The 21,731-nt window shown below is 41.1% G+C and overlaps 2 protein-coding genes across 6 annotated transcripts in view; one reads left to right on the top strand and one right to left on the bottom strand.

The window, feature by feature from the left end:
• Positions 1–6: 6 nt before the first annotated feature.
• The window catches only part of LOC109861370 (cytosolic carboxypeptidase 1-like), a 32,653-nt gene continuing 10,928 nt past the window's right edge, over positions 7–21,731 (bottom strand). For 3 of the 4 annotated variants that reach the window (XM_020441149.1, XM_020441081.1, XM_020441024.1), the window contains exons 16-20: positions 3,883–4,135; positions 3,442–3,566; positions 2,990–3,142; positions 2,539–2,682; positions 2,173–2,244 (exon numbers count right to left, since the gene is read on the bottom strand). In XM_020441149.1, coding sequence (XP_020296738.1) covers positions 2,571–2,682; positions 2,990–3,142; positions 3,442–3,566; positions 3,883–4,135 — 643 coding nt within the window. In that variant the 3' untranslated portion in view covers positions 2,173–2,244; positions 2,539–2,570. Of the gene's footprint in view, positions 2,245–2,538; positions 2,683–2,989; positions 3,143–3,441; positions 3,567–3,882; positions 4,136–21,731 lie in introns of all 4 variants that reach the window. The other variant, XM_020441202.1, reaches the window with a different exon arrangement.
• Positions 14,908–21,717, top strand: LOC109861559 (C-type lectin 37Da). 2 transcript variants are annotated; one of them, XM_020441284.1, is made up of 4 exons: positions 14,908–15,104; positions 18,434–18,791; positions 19,098–19,253; positions 19,821–21,717. In XM_020441284.1, the coding sequence occupies exons 1-4, from the start codon at positions 15,059–15,061 to the stop codon at positions 20,587–20,589; spliced, it is 1,329 nt and encodes a 442-aa protein (XP_020296873.1). In that variant the 5' UTR covers positions 14,908–15,058; the 3' UTR covers positions 20,590–21,717. The 2 variants fall into 2 exon arrangements, with proteins under 2 accessions (XP_020296873.1, XP_020296932.1); XM_020441343.1 differs by having other exon boundaries at positions 14,909–15,104; positions 19,098–19,260; positions 19,821–19,908.

The following is a 21,731-nucleotide window of genomic DNA, read 5'->3' as shown; positions in this document are numbered from 1 at the left end:
TAAGCAAAGCAAACGTAGACCGGAAACTCGTATATATACTCCGTCAAAAAAAATATATCATGTGTTAAACATAAGATGTAACTCCAGCTGTTAGACGACGACGATAAATAATCCTCTTACTGCTGCTTTTTTCTTCTTTTGCTTTAGATGTAGATTATTAGACGGCGTACTTATTATACAAATTATTTGATTATTCAATGTTAGATTTTTTGATCGTTACTCTTAATAATTATTTGCGCTTTTGTGGAAATAGTGAGTTTAGTACGTACAAAAAGCGATAGAATTGCAATCTTATTTCGTTCATTCTGACATTTCGGTTAAACGTAGGGATGATACACGCACTTGATAACTTTTTGGACTGCGACGTCCGCTTTGTATAATTGTAAGGCATTAGAAACATTAAAAATGTGAATTATACCGATAATAACACCGGGCATCATTGACGCAAAACAGACAATAATATTATCGTCCCAATATCCGCTTGAATCTAGAGTTTCACGAAAAAAAAAAAAAAAATTACGATTGCAAACCAATAATTTCTTCTTTCTTACTTGATTTAATTAGAAATTGACTCGTTTGTAGAGAGAAAGAGAGAGACGCAACACACAGCACGATATTTCTTGCATACACTACACGGACATAACTCGATTCAGTCAATTAACGTTTCTACAGGGCACAATTTTTATCGTAGTTTACTTGACAAATTTTTTCGATCACGTTGCCATTAAAATAATTTAATTCGCTAGCAATGAAGTTAAACAAACACACTTACCAAATTTACAAGAGTATTAAGAATATGCGTTTGTTAATTATAAATGAGAAATTGCCAATTCTTCAACGAAAGAGAGAAAGTGTTGTTTTGAACTGTATCCGCGCAATAGATGTGTACATGTATATTGCGCCGAATGAATCGAACTATCCGATTTTCAAATGACGTATTCGAGTATACTGTACAACTTGACTGACTATGCTTATAATAACGAAAAATGTTTTTACAAAGAAGTAGTAAATTTTTCAATTACACAAATTTTAGATTTTTCAATTACACTTTCGCTTGAAAGTAACGTGAAGAAAAGTAAACGATACTGCTTTTGTTAGAAAACGCCACGAATTTATAAGCATTACAAATTTTAGCAATATAAACGTAAAAAAAAAAAAAACGCTAGATTATAAATCTATTGTTTTCTTGCTTTTGAAATGTTTACGACATTGATTGAAATCAGTATTGTGCGCACTGCACAAATTTTCTCAATTATTCAAATACCTTTTACTATTTTTTTCTAGATTTTATTCACACTGAATTATTGTTCACGTTACTGCACATACTGTTCTTTTAAAACATTTATATCAAATGTGTGTAACATACTAGAATAATTTAAAAAAATAATAAAAAATAAAAAAATGCAAAATTTATAAGTAATTCAATGTTATGACGCGTTATGTAAAACTTTGTAAATCAAAAAGTTTTACATATGACAAGATCTTACGAATTTCTACGGAAAACTTCTCGCAGCTCAATAACTTTTATTTCTTATATTTGTACAATTATATGTGTTAAGAGTAAACAGTGCGAAGATACACACACACACACACACACATATATACAGATAAAATATGAAGGTAACGATATATAAAACCACTTGTTATATTATTTTAAACTTATTTTATTCAATTCTACGTAAAACTTTTAAATATCATTTATTATGCGATTGTTCATTCAATTTACAAATTTTCATTTCTGCTTAATAAACACAAACACGCGGCTGAACGTTCTTAAATTAGTGTGTTCTTACATATTGAACCTGTAGCGAATAATCTGTAAAATTACACTGTAAAATTACAATATGTTTACATTGTAAAATTTAATTGGCTAAGTATTATTATTAATTAATTAAATTTTTCAAATATGTACAAATATATACTTTACGATGTAGAATGTAGGAGGCCTGATGTTTGTTACCAGTTTTAAATAAACATTGTTTACAATATTTTTAGTTTTGTTTATTAAGCATTATACTTTTCGTCGTATTATTATTTAGAATGGAATTTTTTAAGTTTTTTATAGAAAATTGAATAACCGTAAAAGAAACTTTTGACGTTGAAATATAGGCTAGCGGTCTGATGACCACTCTCGACTATGATATCTTTCAAACCTCGGAATCGGAATCGTTTGATTCCTCATTGGAAGATATGTCATTGCCCATGCATCCTGTTTCCTCGGAAATATGTTCCCCGCTAGGTGTTCTAGAAGAAAAAATAACACGCACAATTAACAAGAAAGATATATTGCGAACTAAAGTAACAAATTGTCAATTAATTTGAACATCGGGGGGTACACACGTTAGATAAATACTTGGCAAACTAGGAATAAAATCAGGTTTTTAAGTTAAAAAATTGTTGTTAATAAAACACATATAAGTGTGTCACGTATTGACCGGAGTGCGACAGGTTAATATTGTACGTTTAACTTAAAAGAATTTTCAGCAGAAGCGTTAAAAAAATTTGCGATGCGCATACGTTCATAGACGTAAATCTTGCCTTATAATATGTAATCACTTAATTATTGTTTGCTAAGAAAGTGCCGTAGTGTGATGTATAGCGTGTCTATCCTGAATACATTTTGGAATCTTCCGCGACTTTCGTAAGACACACTTTCTGGGGCAACAGGCTTGCTCTGTCGATCTAATAATTACATTAATCTGTAGGGTTTTTTTACTTCGATCGTTAATACATTAACTTAGATTTAAAACATCGTCGATTGTAAATCTCTCGGATGTGTAATATTCCTCTCTTATAGAGACAAGATATTGAAATCTCGAGTTTTTGTACAATTTGATTTTTTTTATTATTCTATTCAAGATGTGTGTGTAAGATATGTGTGTGTGAGAGAGAGAGAGAGAGAGTTTATATTTAATTATATTTACTTCTGCAACAAAAATGAACCTCTCCCTTATCCTCCTGATAGGTAACACAATATATTTGTACGTACTTTTCGACAATCCAGTCGTCACCGTCGTTCTTCATCATAGATAGAGCTTGGCAAAAATCCTTGCCGATGTTTTTGAGGTGCTCCGTGTCGAAATGCAATCCCGTTAATGCGCCTTGATCGCATCCGCAGAAACTACTTTCCATTGTATAACTTCTGTTCAAGTAAACCGTTAATTTAATTATATGAAATTTAATTATACTAAATAAAATTTAAGTGCTAAATTTTATATTCTAGTGCAATTATAAAAATTCAATTTTGAATGTGTACATATAAAAATACATATATATAGAAACCGTTCACATATCTATATAATTGGAGATTATCTTCCGTATGATTCATAGTATTTTATATATTCAATCAAGTTACATGTGTGTAATACAATTTAATCTCTAAAAAAACAAAAGTATTATTCCCTCAACTCTTGATCTTGCCACATATAAGCCGCCATTTACCTCGAAACACCCAACTGCCGCCACACGGCGACCCTGGCGGTGGATTCCTTGTTTCTCTCGACCTTGAAGGAGCAGAGCGGCAACGCGAAAGCCGGCGAGATCTTCTGCATGAGATGCGGTAACATCTGACACAGAACGTAGAGAAGATTACGAGACCGGAGAACATCGGCAAAAAGTCATATAGGTGCGCAGTTTTATGGTCAGGAGAGCGATATCGCTTCGCATTCTCTTCACGTCTTGACTAATGACGTTATCACGCAGCGGGACGACGCGCGGAATGAATCGTCGGGCGTTGTAATTACTCGCGCAAATCAAACGCGCGCATTGGCCGTTGAAAGTAACCGGGACCGGGAGATAAACGTAAAAGACAAATGATATCCGCGAAGCGCGGGATCTAAAAATACTACCTGACCGATTCCCTCTTCCCATCGATCCTCTTACCAAATACTGCATCGGCAGGTCCAGTTTCGTTCTGTCCGCGGCGCTCCAGGAACCCGACCTTGAGCAGCCGAACAGAAACACGTTCTTCCTTCGCGAATGGCCGTGGTAGTCGACGAAAACGTGGGGCGGCCTTTGCAGCACCCTCGCGCAATACTCCATCAAGCCCTTCGTGTGATAGATCACCGGATGATACACCTGGTTGGGATTGCTCCAGCGTCGGTTCAAGTCCTCGTTCGTCAGCCCGTATCGATTGCTGTCGACAACAAAATCGTGCTGTAACCGATGTTTCAGTGCGAACGAAACGTCGGGGGGAAATCGCAATTTTTCCACCGGAGAAACCGATTTCATTTATCGTTAGAATCGTTACGATCGCAAACGAATGCTGAAGTAATTGAAAATTACCCTCGTTATTTTACACGCAGACACAAATGTATTGTCGCTAACGAGCGTTTTGTAGGACACTAAAAAAAATTCCAAATCAGCCTTTCGCGATGCGACATATATATTTCCGATTCGTTTCTCAAGTTTATTCCGGTTTTAATATCGACCGCGGAGAGTGCATGGGTCTTCTCTCTAGCGAGACTCACATAATGAGGTAATTTTAACGTTCTCGAACGTTTACGTCGTGCGCGCGATATCGGGATTATTTATGCGTCTCTTCTATTATATGCGAGAGAAGCAATTTACAAGCGTTATTTATTAACCAGTCTTCTAAAACGCTTTCTCAAGAGTTCGCGGTATAAAACTTGCCCGACTAAAAAAGTTATCTCTAAGATTCTCCCCGTAAAAGAATCATCTCGACATTTAAAGATGTTGTAAATAATACGGTTTCCCGAGTCCCCCGAGGATATCGTCGTCGAGAGTCTCTTAGTCTCCGCGGAACTACGGAATAAAATAAAGTGAAGAGAACTCGAATCCCGGAATTTTAATGTCAAAGTGCTAACTTCATATACGCGCGTCGACAATCTCTCCTTCTGTGTTTGCTTACCGGTAAAACGTGTACTTAGGCGCGTGCAAAGACGACATGCAACGATGGATATTATGCAACGATGCACACGACGATATGCACCGCGTCTCGGCACATCGTTTTCGAACGGCGGAGGGGTGGGAAGAGATCATTTTCATTTAAGGATTCAGCCACGATGGAAGGACGTTTCCGGCGGCCGGAAGCTGAGTCGAAGGAAGTGACGCCTCCACGTGTCGTGCATAGCTAATGACCGAGTCACGGCAGGTGACAACCGATGAAGATTGTCGCTTGAATTATAGCCGCTTGACATCTCTCAGCGGCACGCACTCACGTCATTTCGCACTCTAATATCTTCGTGTACGCCAGTCGTGCGGAATATCAAGCGAGCTTTTCGCTTCGGAGCCTCGGAGAAAGAAAACGCAACTAAAAATGCGTTTGATTGAAAAATGTTGTTCGATGTTTGCAAAATAATTGAGAAACATATTTGTATCGCGCGTTCCTTGTCAAAATAATTGCACTACCGCCGTCCATATATTTCTCCTTGTATCTATTTATATCCGCGATACTATTTTATACACGCGTGTTCGAGAAACGGGGAAAAAAACGTCGATTGATTTTGCGAGACGAGGGATAAAGAAAGATAGTGACAAGTGCCGTCGCAATAACGCTGACAACGTACAACTGATGATGCGTACAAATGTCCCGTCGGGAGAGAAACGGACGTTCACCGGCGCGCGTTCCACGTTCGCAGAAGCCGGCGAAAGAGGACAGTCATCCGAGATAATAGATCTCATCACGCAACACGCCAAAAAAGTGGCCGCGCCGCGCACGTTTTAGAACGCGGACCGAAACAAAATTGCGCGGAGAAGCGCGCAAACGCTCCGTCAGGTAAATGCTGTTTTATAAAAGAACTACGTCCGCGGACTATACGCACAAACATCAGACCGGTCTGAAAGTTCTCGGATTCGAAACAAAGCGCAGAACTCTCTCTCTCTCTCTCTCTCTCTCTCTTTTTCTAAACGAGACTTCGAATTCGGAAAATGTAAAATTAAGACAAAGAGATGTAAAAAGAGATAATATGTGAACAAACTGCAAAAGGAAGACGAATCTCACGCCTGTTTGGAAAACGATGAGTAAGTAACGACCGTACAATGAGAGTGTCGCTGTTTTATTAGCCATTCGATGTAGAAGAACATCAGGTCTCTTCGTGCCGGCCGCCAATGTCAATGACTTCGAGGAGGGAGCCTTGACTGCTAACTTCTCTCACCTCTGAAGAGAGATACCTCTGTACAAATTACATCTACCACTCGACTCGGACTTGCTATGCGTCAACTGTACGAAGAGTCCGTACTTGTGTGTCCACATAAGATTTCGCAAATATAATTTTATCAACACGGACAACTATGAAAATTCGACTCAATGGCGAATTTTACATAAATAAGTAGTCTCGAGGTTTTTAGTTTTTAAACATATGATAACTGAGTATACAGACCGTTGTGCGATGTTCTCTCTCAGAGTTATTCGAGCCCGGCTCGTTACGTCATCCCACGAGCGAGGCAATAAATTTTTATAGCGACAAAAAAAAATGACGTAAGAAAATAAGACGCCCGACTGACAAAAACTAATCGTAAGAGATCGGATTCGCGGCCGGGAATTCTCGGAATAATCCGGAACAGAAAAATCGGGAGACGAACGAGAAGGAAGACGTTCGTTCTTGCGATCGTAAAGCGAAATTCTCGGGGCACCTTGGGAACCTGTGCTTTCCCTAGGGCTTCTCTTCCACGTATCGCGTATTTCTTCCGTGAACTCTCTACCACCATCGTGTCCGCTCGCATCTATCACCCGTCTTCTACACGGACCTGGCAACATTTTCTCCCGGGGTTATCCCGGGTTTCGATCGTGCAAACCACCGGACGACGATTTTTTTTGTCTCCCAGCTTCGTTTCTACGTCTCTCTCTAAATCTCTCACGCTCGGGAACGAGCGTCGTTCCCGTAACGCGTTATCAACACCGTGTCTTATCGCGTCTTATATCTTCAATTTAAAACAAAAACATTGAGTTGTTGCGCGTCTGGACATTCATTTATGAATTCCATTTCGCGATACAGATATAACAAAACCAGCATTTATTCGAAGATAGTAAATCGTTAGCTTTTTGTTACGTGTGTCGATGATGGTATCTCGTAAAAATCTCGTATCGATGAGATGATTAAAATCAAAATTTACGACTGGAGTAATATATTTTCAGCTAAGCGGAGAAGTTGAACGATCGATAATGTGAACGATTCTTCCCGACCGATTATTCCCCCGATATTCAAGTAATAGCCAAAACGACAACCGGCTAAATCGATAGCCATCGGGGAAAAATAAATTGGAAAAGAACAACCGGCAACCTGTTTGCCCGTTACGCGATACTAAAAATACGGCGAATATGTCGTTATTACGAGATTCGACGTCGTCATTTGCGTTCCGAATGGCGTTCCGACTGGTTCGGTGGCACGCGGAGCATCTAATCGCGGAATCGTGACGTAAGAGGGACATTCTGGATGCGCGAACGTGCTACCCGGGTGCAATCTCTGTTGGCTGCTGCGCCATTCCCCTTCGTCGTGTAACGACTAACTGCACATTAGAATATTCGTGACCGGTCTCGATTTGCATTCCTCCTGCGACCCAAGGTCTCCGGCCCGAGCCGACCCTTTTTCTACGGTCGGCAAAGGGCGAGCAAATTCATTCGCTTCTTCTACGCCGCTTCTCTTTCTCTCTCATCCTTTGCGGGATCGTTTCTCCGAAGAAACACTCGTCTCGTCGACTGAAACGCGCGCCGACGCGGTTTTCTTCCTCTCGCGAGAGGAAGAAAACGGCGAGAGAATGCGGCGTTCTCGCGAGTTCTTGCTTGTGAGCGCGATTCATAGCGCCGGGGATGTTTTCCGAGACTCAACACGCTGATAAAAGAAAAGGAGAGAGAGAGAGAGAGAAAAAACGCACACGCTAAGAATACACCGGGTGTCCGATAACGCAAACGGTTGAGATTTTTCAAAGTGGGATCCGATAAGTTTATTCCAGAAGTAGAACTACCCGATTAGAGTATGGTTGTTCTAATGAATATTTATGAAGAATAAATGTTTTGGCAATATATATCGGAAACTTTTATCTTCCTTCCTGTTAGATACGCGATATTACGCTCGAAGTATATTGGCCATTATCCGATCTTCTTTGAGAACCTATTGATATCGCTATTGATTAATTTTCTCAGATCGTTCGAGTATCATGAACGTGCAATTTCCGGCTACTGCGCTATTATCTTAGTGAACGGTTGATAAAACAGCTTTTAGTTAAACATCGTTATTACGACAGAGAGAGAAAGAGAAAGAGAAAGAGAGAGAGAGAGAGAGAAAAGAGAAATGTCATAAAGGTACTTGTTTTGACGTGATTTTTTTTATATAACTCCGCAACTAATGCGACGCTAATTATTCTAACAATACATTTAAATAACAAATTAGAAAATAAGAGAAGATCTACTCCTGCATATTTGCTTGAATGCACGGGAATAAATCAGACGAAGCTCACCGAGTCGCCATTGGACACTTTGTTGAGCACGTCGCGTCTTATTTGCATATGTAAAGGCAGTGGCGTGTATTATACAGCGTGTAAATTATTTTTACATTTTACAGGCATTAAAGAATAGCATTCGCTACGCTGTGTGCGGAGGAGCGTTTCTTCTTGAACACGCCGCGCCGCCGTCGCGGCATTTTGCCGCGCGTAACGAGCTGCCCGATCATGTTAAAACCTTCTCCGGAGGGCGAGTCTCTTCACCTCGACCCTGTGTAATCGCGGACGGAGAAGAGAGAGTTCACGGTTTCAGGTTCTAGGTCATTCTCTTAAATCCCAGGCACGTAACCGCAACAAGGGCGTGAGTAAATGCGGTCGTGGCAACACACGCGCAGGTTGATGATCCGCGATCACCGCGTTTGTTATTACAAGTCATTCCCGACGATTTCGTCATTAATTGCGCGCGATGTGCTGTGTCCGTAAAAAAGTTAATTTGAAAAACAACAAAAAAAAAAAATTACAATGTCGACACGCCGATAACGTGTTCGATCGCGATATTACGTATTCTACGCGCGCGGCGTGTATTCCGCGACCGCTATAATTTCATTATTATTCTCTCGCGAGAGAGAGAAAACGAACTGTCTAAATATATATCCGCGAGACAGCGTGTACATAATAAGGTGCGCGGGTACATAATCGATGAGCCGTGCTCCAGCTCGAAACGATCAGTAGTCAACTTGATGTTCTCAACTTGGATCTTTGTGTCGCTCGCAACTTCAACAAGCAGACGTGAAGAAGTAATAGAAAAAAGTTTTAGAATAAATTATTATTAAAAGTTAAAATACTGTTTTTTTTTTTTTTAAGATTGTAATGTAAAAGATATTTGCATAGAATCGATTTTGCGAATATAAAAATTAATTATTTCTCTATTACACAGTCTATTTCGATGATACTTCTATATACACATATGTGCATGTACACGTACAACGAGCGAATTTACAAAAGTTCGCCGATTTTCGGCTTATCGACATTGTTCGAAAGATGAAAGAACTATGTCGCGTGAAAGTATAAGTACGCTTGTCGAAGAGGCAAGTGAGAATCACTGTTTTAAAACTCCAAAAGAAATAGCAAGTCCATGCCAAGCTGCTCTGGTACTAACTGAATTATGGCCTCCGAAAGAGTGAAGCATAAAAAAGTGTGCAAGGTCGTGCGGCCCTTTTTCGTACTACGAAGTCGCTCGACCACTCCTGCGCACTTATAATTGGATTCTCTTTCGGATAGAACCGAATTCTATAAATAGTTAACAGTGTTTGATACTCTATCCCTCTATCGTCGGGATAATCTTTCTTCCTCTGCGTTATTTCACAGTTCTTAAGAGAATCAGACACGGAATTAAGATGTAATTAATTTTTTGTCGCGAACGAACAATTTTACAGAAACATATCGAGTTAAAAATATACTGACGTCAAATAATATAATCACTGCGAAATTCAATAAAGTCGTATAAATATAATATATAATATATTAAATATATTACTTGAAAAATTCTTGCGTTAGTTTGTTATCTAACTAGTTTGAAACTAGTATTTGATTGCTTTAAGAAGATTTGGGACATATCTGAAAAATGACAAAAATTTTTGAAACTTGAGAAGCTTATTCTTGATCAAAAAATAAAATTTTACAAATTTTTTCAATATTTATTTCTATGAAAAATTCGGAGAAAATCATTATTGAAAATTTTACTAATTTTAGACTGTTAAAATAAATTCAATTAAAATAATAAGAGTGTAGGTAACATAATAACAAGTAAAAATTAAAACATTTTTTAAAAAGAGAAGATAAATATTCTATTTTCTTTTCCTTCCTGATTAACAGTTCCAAAATTTCTTATTACATTGCGATCGTATCCTTGCTGTGAAGATACCTTTGATGTATTTCTTTTTTTTTCAAGACACCTACATTGTTCTCTCGATTAATCACGAAGCATCGCATGAGGATCACTGTCCTAGAGATATCAAAATGGAAGAGAGCGAACGTCGTCGAAGTCTACGAGGCAGTATGGCTCCGTCTCGGTTCGAGATTGTGTTCGCAAGTTAAAACCAAAAGTTCCGTACACACAGGAAAAAAGGAGAAGAAAAAGATGAGGCACACTAGTGGTGACGAAGAGGAGGCAGACGACGAGAACGAGGGCGCAACAAGATGATGAAAAAGGACGAGGTGAGACGTGTGAGGAGGGAGGGAGAGTGGAAGAGGGTCTTACATATAGCGATTGGGTCCTGAAATAGACCTCGACAAGAATCCCCCTAGGCATCCTTCCTCTCCCGCTTGCCTTGTTCCTTCCTCTTCTTCGTGTTCTTCGTCGCGGCGATGGTCGTCGCTGCTGGCCGTCGCTAGCCGCCGCGCGGCGAACCCCCGTCTTTGCTTTTGTTTTAGCAAAAAAAAAAAGCCAAGTCTCTTGGCGCGCGGCTGTGAGAAGTTGTTTCTAGCATCTCCCTCGCATGGAGCGGATCAAGCGAAAGAAAGGAAGAAGAAAACGAAGAAGAAGAAGACGAAGATGACGAAGAAAACGAGACGAGAGAAAGAGAGAGAGAGAGAAAAAGACGGTAAGTAAGAGAGAACGGAAGAACGAAGAGACGACGACAATTGCGATGGTGTGCGTTGCTACAAGATCGCTTGTTTATCCAATACGCCAGAGATTTTGCTTTCATTTCTCTCATCGCTTCACGGGAAGAGAGAGAGAGAGAGAAAGAGAGTTCCATAAGCATCACCGAGTTTGAGTACACTCGAGTGAACATGATGCATTCCCACGGGAATACCGCGATGGGAACCCAACCTGTTAAACTGACCTATACCAAGGTACCAAAGACGGAACGTGACTTGCGCCGCGAGTATTCGCGGCACGCTCTCGATACAAAGTCGACTAACTCTTCAGCCAAATTCCATTATCAACGTGTCTACAATTGGCACGCTGTGATTAATTTCGAATAATACATGAGAAAAAAGCATTTTATATCAAGTACAAAAAAAAAAAAAAAAAAACAAAGATTCGTACAAAGTTATCGAGCTTTTCTCGGCTACAGCTTTTCGAAACAACAACGCGTTGCGCACTCGAATTAAATTGCGTGTAATGAAACAGCCAGCGATCGCGAAACGTCTCCCGCCGATTTATCTGCGTTCTTGAACCCGCGCGCGAAGGGAACCGGCACTATCCTGTCATTAAACTTGGCTCTGTTTCTTCCCGTGCAGGGAGCCGCGAATGCAAAGAGAATCGGAGAGACGGTTTCCGTGGTGCGGTAGGTCTTGGATGTCACGCGAGATTCTTTTTTGCGTATGTACGTACGCATGATCGCGCCCGCACAGCGCGCCGTGCACCAGAAATAACACGGTCTCTGATCATTGATCCAACGATTCCGCCACCGGGCATATACCGCGGTCGAGAGATAATACCATATACGGATACTGGCGGCGAGAAGAGGGAACAGGAGGAGGAGGAGGAGGAAGAAGACGATACGTTTTCTGGAGTATATGTGGCGTTTCTCGTACCGGTTTCCATATCGTAATCGAACAACTGGAGAAGGAGCGCGCCGTTTCAGACAGAAGAGCCGATCGCACTGCGGTATTTCGAGAGGCAGGTGAATCGATTCTTCGATTCGCGAAACACACGATCAGAAATACAGTCCACCTTGAGAAACATCGTTTCTTTGCGACTCGTGTGCGTTATCGATGCGCATCGCCTGCGGTTAATACCTGCGTGTACGTTTATTGATTCGACACACCACACACACACACACACACACGGCGTGTTTGCTATTAATAAACTTCTTCGAAAAACATTTAGTAGCGAATAAAAATTTAGCAGCGAAGAAAGTTCAAGTCGAATCATTCCGAATGATTTAGGCAAATATTTCGAGGAAATATGCAAAAAAAAAAATTAAAAAAAACAAACGTTGCCGAGGACGTGCCATCGACACACGAGAAGGCACGTTGAATAAAATATTTCTAAATACGAGACGAGAAACTGCGCGCGCGCGTGTGTGTGTGTGTCTTTTTTCGCGTATGTATCAGGCATCCCTCTAATGAGAGAGTCAAACGGACGACGCCGTAAACCGGTAGAGAATCGGTCGGTCGGAATAGAAAATAAACGCGGGAAACGCATGCATATAAACGCGAATAACATTTTGCTCGAACACACGGTCGATGTTTCGAGATAAACCCCAGATTCCTGTAATAACGTGAGTACTATCTCACGTGGCTCAATGAGGCACTTGATAGGAAATCCCATCGTTTCGATATAGCGCGTGCGCTATGAAAGTTCGCGGGAACGATAAAATGGAATTTCAACTACCGAATAAGTGCCAGCGTTTCTTAGCGTATGGAGAAAAGACATCGGCGAGGAGAAGGCTGGAGGAGGGAAGAGAGGGAAGTCTAATGCGCGCAGCGTCTCTGTGTATGAAATAACGCTGCTTCTCATTAAGATTACGGGATATCGCCGGCGAAAGGGCTTCTCGATCCCAACTCGAACGAAAAGAAATAACAGAATCCGGACCGTGCGGACTTGCGACTCGGAGGAATGCGTCAACTCGTTAAATACGCTCTCTGGCGACGCGCGCACCCCGATACGATCTCGTATCATTAATCACGCATAAGCTTAATTGAGACGCGAGGGCCGGTAGCATTCGCACGCGTCGCTTCGTAATGTCTACGATGTGATGCTTCGCGCGCTCGCTTTCGAGCTGACGAACCAGAAATTCCATCGGATCTTACGGGAAAGAAGAACACGCCGCGTTCGCCGCAGTGAAAGATGATGATGCGCACCAAAAGAAATCGGCGAAGAAGCGCAAGAATAAACGGCGCCAAAGGCTGTGCGAAGAGAGAGAAAAAGAGAGATGGAAACCGGTTGAAACGCTCTCTTCAGTGTTCTCTCGCGACGGCGGAGAACTTCTAAGCCCGAGGATCGTCGTCTTCTTTATGGGGCGAAGCGTCGTTTCGCGATCGCGATTTTATTAAAATACGGTTTATACACACCCTGTTAGAATAAAACTCTGATATATATATTCGTACACTCCCGAGAACGAGGAGCGCTTGAATCGGTATTAACGATCGACATCATCGAGCTTGTCTCGTTCGTTCGCTCGCTCGAAAACCGAGAAGGAGCTCAACATAGTTGGATGTCAATGCTTTACGAGAACCGGCCTGTAACCGAAAGGTATAATTTAAGGATTCCCTTGTTGGGAAATAAACGCGATTTGTTGCAATTAGCGTTGGATTTGAGCGGCAGGTTCGTGCGTGTCGCCTCGCTGAAGAATGAAGTGAGGCAATTTTTAGGGGTGGTTGATATCGAAGCGCCTCACTAGAGAGGTGATGTTCAGAAATGAAGTCTGCCTTGAAGCGGAGCGTCTTTTTGCCGCCGCATCGTCGATACGAATCAAGAGAGAAAAAGAGAGAGAGAGAGGGAGAAAGAGAGAGAGAGAGAGAGAGAGAGAGAAAGAGAAAGAGAAAGAGAGAAAGATAGAGAAAATCGTGAAAGACGCGGCAAAGCGAAATTCCATATATCGTCGTGCGAAAGAACTGACGGCTGAAGAAGGATTTACGGTGTCTCGAACAAAGTGAGCCCCGAGCGTGCGTATATTATTAATAGGATTAACATAAACGTTATACACCGATCGAATAACAACGTTTTCTTGCTATTATCCGTTTCTGCCATTATTCCACGTCCACGCGATACGCCACTTACAAACGGATTATAATCCCCTTTTGCCGAACAAGCATTATTCATACGACGACTCTGCTAGTTAATACAAATTAGTCCCCGATGCGATTGTACGTTGCGCTCATTTATAACCGCGGGGTTTATTCGGCAAGTACAAACATCTTCGATTTTAAAAGCAAAATTATGTTTGCCTTATCGAACACAACGATCGATCCTGGCCCCGATTGACATATTACATTACCTCTAAATCTTTACCAAGTACGTAAGTAAAATTAAAACTGCTTGAATTATTATTTGCGTTGAAGTGTCTTATCTAAGAGCTAATCTAAGAGATAGAAATTCGAAAAATTGACGTATCAGGCGATCGCGGGAATATACGTCTCTTCACCTGTCGACGAGGATTTCCATCGGCAAGCTCACAATCGATTTTGCTTTGTGATCGCGAGACAAGGGGGGGAGGGTGGCACCTTCGTATTTTACATCGTCGATTTCGCGCATCATCTCTGCGATCGAGAGGAAGCGAACCCGTGCCGAATCAAGCGTGGCGTCACCCCGATCATGGATATGCCTCTCGCCGTTATTCGGTCCATTGTGTCTTCTTCTTTCGGCCTTCTGTCGTCTGCGATTCTTTTGCGATTTGATTACTTTTCGATCTGTCTTCTTCACGTTGTTGTCATTGTCGACGTCGTCGTCGCCGCCGCCGCCGTCGCCGCCACCATCCTGCTCTAGGTTAGCCAGTGAATCATCTTCAACTACCCCCTCCTCCGGGATCCGGGCAGAAGACTCTTAAGGGGGCTCGCGGTACAGAGCGAAGCCAGTCCGAGAACGCGACCCTAACACTAACATCCGGTGTATTCCGAGAGAGAAAGAGAGCGAGAGCGAGAGAGAGCGAGAGAGCGAGAGAGAGTCGGAAACGGAAACGACTGACTGCACGGTAATTGCTACGCTAACATGAAGATCATCCTGTTGCTCTTTATCGTGGTGGCCTTCGCCTCAGGTTAGTACCCTTACAATTTACGACGCAATATATACCCGACTCCGTTCGTCGTCGTGCTCGGTTTTTAACTCGCGCGGTGACGTCCTTATTTTATTATCAAATTACAATTTTGTTCTTTCAAACTCTTTATCGCGCGTACATACATTTCACCGTTCGGCTCGTTTTCTACGCGACTTTCCGATCAGCAGAAAGAAACTCCCGCACCAGCTCGTTGCGCATTCAAAGTCTGAACCGGAAATAACATAATGTGCATAATACACGGGCGACGCACCACACTGATGCGTTGCGCTTTTTCAAAATTTTGCTCATTAAAAAGTGTGTATATTGTACAAAGCAAAACCACTCTTTGTTGCATATCTAAAAAAAAATAATATTTCTAAAATAATTAATATCTATTAAAAAAAATTAAAGAGAATATTTGTAGAGATTGCACGGTGTAATAAATTTATTTATTATACTACTTCGCGCGCTAACCCGGCAATCACGCGTTGTCTGTCTTGTATACGATTTGAGCTTGTTAACGACTGCTCTCGAAGACCGTTCGAGCATTACCTTTGATTGATCAACAAAACAAGATCGTAGGTTTCCCACACGTTTTGTTGTTTTTTTTTTTTTTTCAATAAGTGTCAGAAGACGATTTCTAAAATGTCTATTTTTAAAACACGCGCCGCGCTTACACTACAAGATCTCAAGTGATCAGCACAAAATACATTATGTGCTTGGTAGTTGAAATTGTCTCGCAGAATGTACATTACATATCAAGAGAGACTATTGTTATAGACTATATACATTACATTTCGAGACTATTGTTCGGGCACGTTACAGTGAATTAAAATAATTTCACATTTAATTAACCGTCACAAATCTGAGATTCATCCTTCATTTTATTTATAAATTTAAATAAATTTTGATCTTTACTCACATATTTCATAATTTAAATTATTAAAATGTCTCACTTGATTTTTTCCCTTTTTGTAATAAAGACATTCTGTTCACGTTAAAGAAATTAATTTTATTACGTATATTTATATATTATTTTTATATTTATATATATATATAAAAAAAAAATCTACATATATACATATAAATATTTCCATACTTGTATCGAGATTGTGTATGAGAGATATTCAGTTTCGCGCACAAGTGTAAAAGACTTGCTGTAGTCACAAAAAAAGAAGAAAAGAGATCACGCAGAAAACAGATTTTACATATGCCGATGAATATTTAAGGGAACCGTTTATATATAGACACGCGTTTCGTTCGTGTATGTCGAGCTCGTTTTCTCGAGCTCCGGAGCCTCATCGAAAATCATTAGCCGGCCGCGGCGGGAACGTGTGTTACGTGAAGTTGTAGTTAAAAACGACTCTAGTCGCCTCTTCTTACACGCGCGCGTCTCTTCACACAGACACACATACACACCGACGGCAAACGTCTCAAGGCCTTCGGGTCATTTACCACCACCTGCACGTCCGACTTCACGATCCGGAACGTTTTTGCTACGGATGCGCTCTACGAAGTACCCGGAGCCGTGACGAGACTTCTGCTGACCGGCCGAGACGGATATCTCGTTCCGGTCGTTCTTTCTTATTCGCCGTTCGCTGTGTATATAACGATGCGCACTTTGCATGCATACGGAATGTGTGTCCCTTCGGGAAAATTTAAATCAACTCCATTGACTTCCACAAAACGGCGTAACGAGCAGTTTCTGGGCCTCTTTGTCGTTGCGAGAAATTGAAGAATATCATACATTCGACGAGGGTTTATCTGTCGATTCTCCAAACACACGAACATTTTTATTTCTCTCTCAATTAACACTACTTTCACTTCTCTTCAGTTTTTTCCTCTTCTTCTCTTTTTTTTCCGGTTAAATATTCTTGTTTGATCTTTTAAATTTCTTGGGCGGTTACAAAGAGAGGAAAAAGAAAAAAAGAAAACATGAACTTGTGCTCCTTTTGCATTGAAGCCTTCAATGCATTTTGTTTCGTAACTCTCTCGCGTATGAAGTTCAAGAGATGTTTCGAGACACGTTTTATACCTGTTTGACATATATGTAGATAATTTCATGTTGAAAATTGTAAGTTTACATAATAAAAATTTAAAAAGTCAGTTCCTCGCAGTCATCGGTGTGTCTGTAACTGCTGGAGTACGTAACGGGAAACAATCGCGACTAGAAACAATGAGAGGGATTTTAGTTGCGCCACTCGTCACCTAGGGCTATTCAGCGATCTTTCTCGACGCGTCGTCATAATTCATAAGTACAGTTAACTAAATAGCCGTGGCGGTTCAATGAACTCTCTGCGCGCAACCCGATGTTAACACTGTCCTTCTGTAAAGTTTCGAGTCATTGTGTGGAGTCGGGTAAAAACGCGTTATAATTTTTTTCGAGGGCACGCATTTAAAGTGAAATTAAAAAGGCGCGTTACGAAGCGGTCACGAATAGCGTCGAAACGAAAGCCGCGCTTCAATTTCGCGCATCTCCCTTTATTCCCTCATCTCGCGCGTTGCTACGAGGCGTAACACAAGGAAATGTCACGCTTTTTTGACAACGTATAAATTGAAATTGTTTTTGTTTTTTTTTTTGAGTCTTCTACGCGCAAAAAAATTACGCATTCTGCGAACACGTTGAATATCGCGCGTGATATTCGTTTTTAAATTTTTCTAAATTTAAACAAAAAGGTTTTTTTTAAAACTGCTATTTCCGCGTTGAACGCGATATATTTGCATACACAGCAGAGAAAAAGATGGACGTTTTTATTAATCGTAACGGTTCTCGATCGTGAGGTTTATGCTGCAATGCTGAAATGGAATAGTAACTGTGCATTAGGTATTCATAGGACGTAATTTTTCGCGGCTCTACGACCATTTGCGGTCTTCTCGGAACTCATAACACTACGTACGTGCTTCGACAAGCTAAAAGAAACGAAAGTTTTTTTTTTCAAGATAAAAGTTTATTGAGATCACAAAGTGAAGAAGAACATTTAAAATAATTACTTTTAATAGAGATAGGTACTTGTAATAGAGATACGTATAATTTTTTGCAACACTGTAAAAATGTAAAAGAATTTAACCGTCGTTACAGTTTGCGCGTTACTTTGACAATCAAGCACGTGCGTCCTACATAAAAAACAAAAAAAATTGTCATTCATATATCGTGAGAATTGTATCAACTCTAATTTGCTCTAATTTCACACGCGCCACAACTGCGAACGCAACGCTTCTTAATGTGACCTAAAATGTAGCTTGATGTGCGTACTCTTTTTCGAGCGCGTTAGAAAAATTATTTATAAAATATTATTGTTTCTAATAACAGACTTATGAAATATTTGCAGCCCAAAGAATCACGACGATCCAACTAGATGGTATTCAATACTTCGTGTCGCGGATGAATCCCTACAGTCCGGAACTGAACTACTTTTTGGCGTATCAGTACTGCCGCTCGTTAGGTCTCCAATTGGCATCTTTTGAGACAAAAGAGAAGGCTGATACGATGACGCAATATTTGAAGAACGCGGGCTACACGAAATACGACTTCTGGACTTCCGGTAATAAATTGGGAACCGACATGTTCCTGTGGATGAGCACGGGATTGCCGTTCAATGTGACTTTCGACTACATGCTGAAACGACCTGGCAACAGACCCGTTGAAGTTCCACCCGGCACGGAACCCCAAAGGGTGGCACGCGAAAAGTAACACTTTTCATTACATATATTAAAAGCTTTTTATATCTTATAAAATCACATAATCGAATTAAAAATCATTAAATTGAACATTTTAATTAAAAAGTAAATAATTAAATTAAAGTAAAAAAATTATTACACACTATTATCAAGTAAATCTCCAGTATTGTATTGTACACTAATAATTAAATGCTTTTGTTCTTCTGTGCTAATATTAGAAGTTTAATATTAGACCCCAAAATATAAAAACACGCGACAAACATTTTTTGATCTCGAAAATTCCTTAAAAAACACGAATTTCTCGACGCGTTTCAGCGGCGACAGCGGAAGTGCGGACGGATGTGTTGCAATGAAGGCACCGACGTTAGAATGGGAAGCGCAGGATTGCACTCTTGTGAAGGACTTTATTTGCGAGCAAACAAGATGCTACTATTACAACTACGGCAGCATTCCAGTCTCCGCGACTCAGGGGTAAGAGGTGAGATAATACTTATCACAAAAATACACAAGCTTCTAAAAAAAAAAAGACAGAAAGAGTAAAAGGAAGGAGGGGGGGAGAGAGAGAGAATGTGTGTGTGTGAAAAAAAAGAAAAGGGAAGAAGAGATAACACAGGAATGTGCTGATGTACTTAAGGTGAATTTCATTCTCTTGCGCACGTACAAAAATAAAAAAACTCCTTCCGGTAATAAGATATGCAAATATGTCGCTATAATCGAACGTGTTTATCCGTCGCGCTACTGAAGCATGCGAAGTATAATGACCACCTGAAGAGATATAAAAATTATATTACCTCGTACAAATACACATTCTACCATCTCGATAACTGTAATTTCATTCTTCTGAATTCCGAAACGTTTCTTCCTATAATATTTCCTGTGATATTTCACAATAATGCAAAACAACTTGCAAAGACAATTTAATTCTTTGGAAGAAGATTTTGTACATGTACATAAGAAATTGTAAATCATCTTAAAAATCAAAGAAACACATCAGCTATGATTTCTATTTCTGAGTAAACTTTTTGATATTTTTTTTAGAAATCACAGGCCCTACATCACGACCACCTCGGCACCGGCCGGCTACGACCAAGCGAGCGATCACGAAATCGATAGCACCAACATCGACGATCAACATCATTCGAGCAGCGACGCCGAGATCGAGCAGGCGACGCCATCGGAAGCGTCCGAGAAATCACCACAGGATCTGGTCGTGAGCAGGCTGATGACCACCGCCGTTCCCGCATCTGGCAATCAGCAGCAGCAGCAGCAGCACGGCATGACGGCGTCAGAGACGACGTTCGACGACCAGAATGACGAGCGCTCGGCCGCGGCCGTCGACGATCTGGACAATACCAGACCGGATCACATTCCGGACATCACGAGTCTGTTCACAGAACACGCCGCTGTGGCGTCTCAGGCGCGCAAGGACAGCGTTTTCGACGGTCTCGAGACCCGCGAGGTCCTGCGACCGTTGGCCTCACGTCCCGTCGTTTCTTCCTCGTCCTCGTCGGAGATGAGGATGGAGCATCGCGAGTCACCCGACTACAGCGACCTGGCCGCGGAAACCGAATTGCCGAACAACGGTCTGGAGGACGCCCACACAATCGGACCGTACGACAGCGTTCAGGATTACGTGAACGATCAACCTGCCGACGACATGGCGGCGTCGGCATCAGCGGCGGACTCGTCGATGATGAAGGACCAGGACGACGACAGCAGCACGATCCTGCCAGAGGCGGAACCGGCTTATAGGTACAACATCAAGGTGCGCACAAACGGCAAAGTATTAGACCCTCCGTCCAAGTAACGCTTTACTTCTTCCTAGGCAACGTCACGTTATTTCGTCGTAATAAGTGACGGTAAATACATACTTGAGGAGAACTATATATAGGTATATATATATATATATTATATGTATGTGTATATTTTATATATGAGTTTCGCGTATGCGTGACACACGACAGCGAACTGTCGCGTGACAGGTCGCCGTCGTTGTCGCCGTTTTAATTTCTAACTTAAGGCATACCCGATACACAATGTTCGACAGTTTTTTTTTTTTTTTTTTTGGGATCAGAGAGGATCACAATTACTCAACAGCTTCCTCGGTCGGCGGCAGGCAGATTACTTTTTCTCTGATTAACCGTTAGAATTGCTCTTGAGACTAATAATCGCGGTTTGAAAGTGACAATTGTCAAAGTTATTGTGTAGAGTAAAAGAGAAAGTGACGAGGATGAATTGTGTTCTTCTCCTGCCGACGTTACTCGACAAGCTGTTAATTTTCACAAGGGCATTCATTTCAGTTCTCATCCCCCGATCATTTGACAATGGCGGACAATTGTTATTCGAATCATTTTTGTCACTTTATTCACTCGTCTCGTGATTGTACTCTCTTTGATTAAACATTTGCGTTTTTCTTGGCATTGACATCAAGAATTGTAGAAAGTTTCGAAGAACACACAACGAAAGAAAAAAAAAGTTGACCGAAACTGATTGTAAGCCCGCTAGCGTTTTAATTTTTTTTTTTTTGTTTTTATATGCGCATAAGGAAGTAATCAATCATCACACATCATTATTTGTGTTAACGTATCTATACGTCCGCAAGACGAAACGTTCGGGGAGGTGACAGATTCCGACGTATATTCCGCGGGAGGGAAATGATCGGTCGAGGTAACGTTTCGGTCATCCGGACGTATGACAATCGGCGCGTCAAGTTTCGTCAACGTGAAACGTCGCTTTCACATTGGAATTCCGCGCGCAAACGCGGAATGTGCGACTCTTGTGTTACACTGAACTTTTAATAAAGGTACGATTACACGATCTCCGCCATCCCAATTCTTAATTAAGACGACGTAGATGTAAAATTTTTCATTTTAGAATTAGAAATTTCTATCATGAATTTCAGTAGTAGTATTCATAAATAAAAGCGGCAAAAATACACGAAGCGTTTAC

This window comes from Pseudomyrmex gracilis, unplaced genomic scaffold (assembly GCF_002006095.1).
Source record: "Pseudomyrmex gracilis isolate BER0280 unplaced genomic scaffold, ASM200609v1 scaffold_0, whole genome shotgun sequence".
Taxonomy (NCBI): Eukaryota; Metazoa; Arthropoda; class Insecta; order Hymenoptera; family Formicidae; genus Pseudomyrmex; species Pseudomyrmex gracilis.
This window is presented reverse-complemented; position numbering and strand designations above follow the sequence as displayed.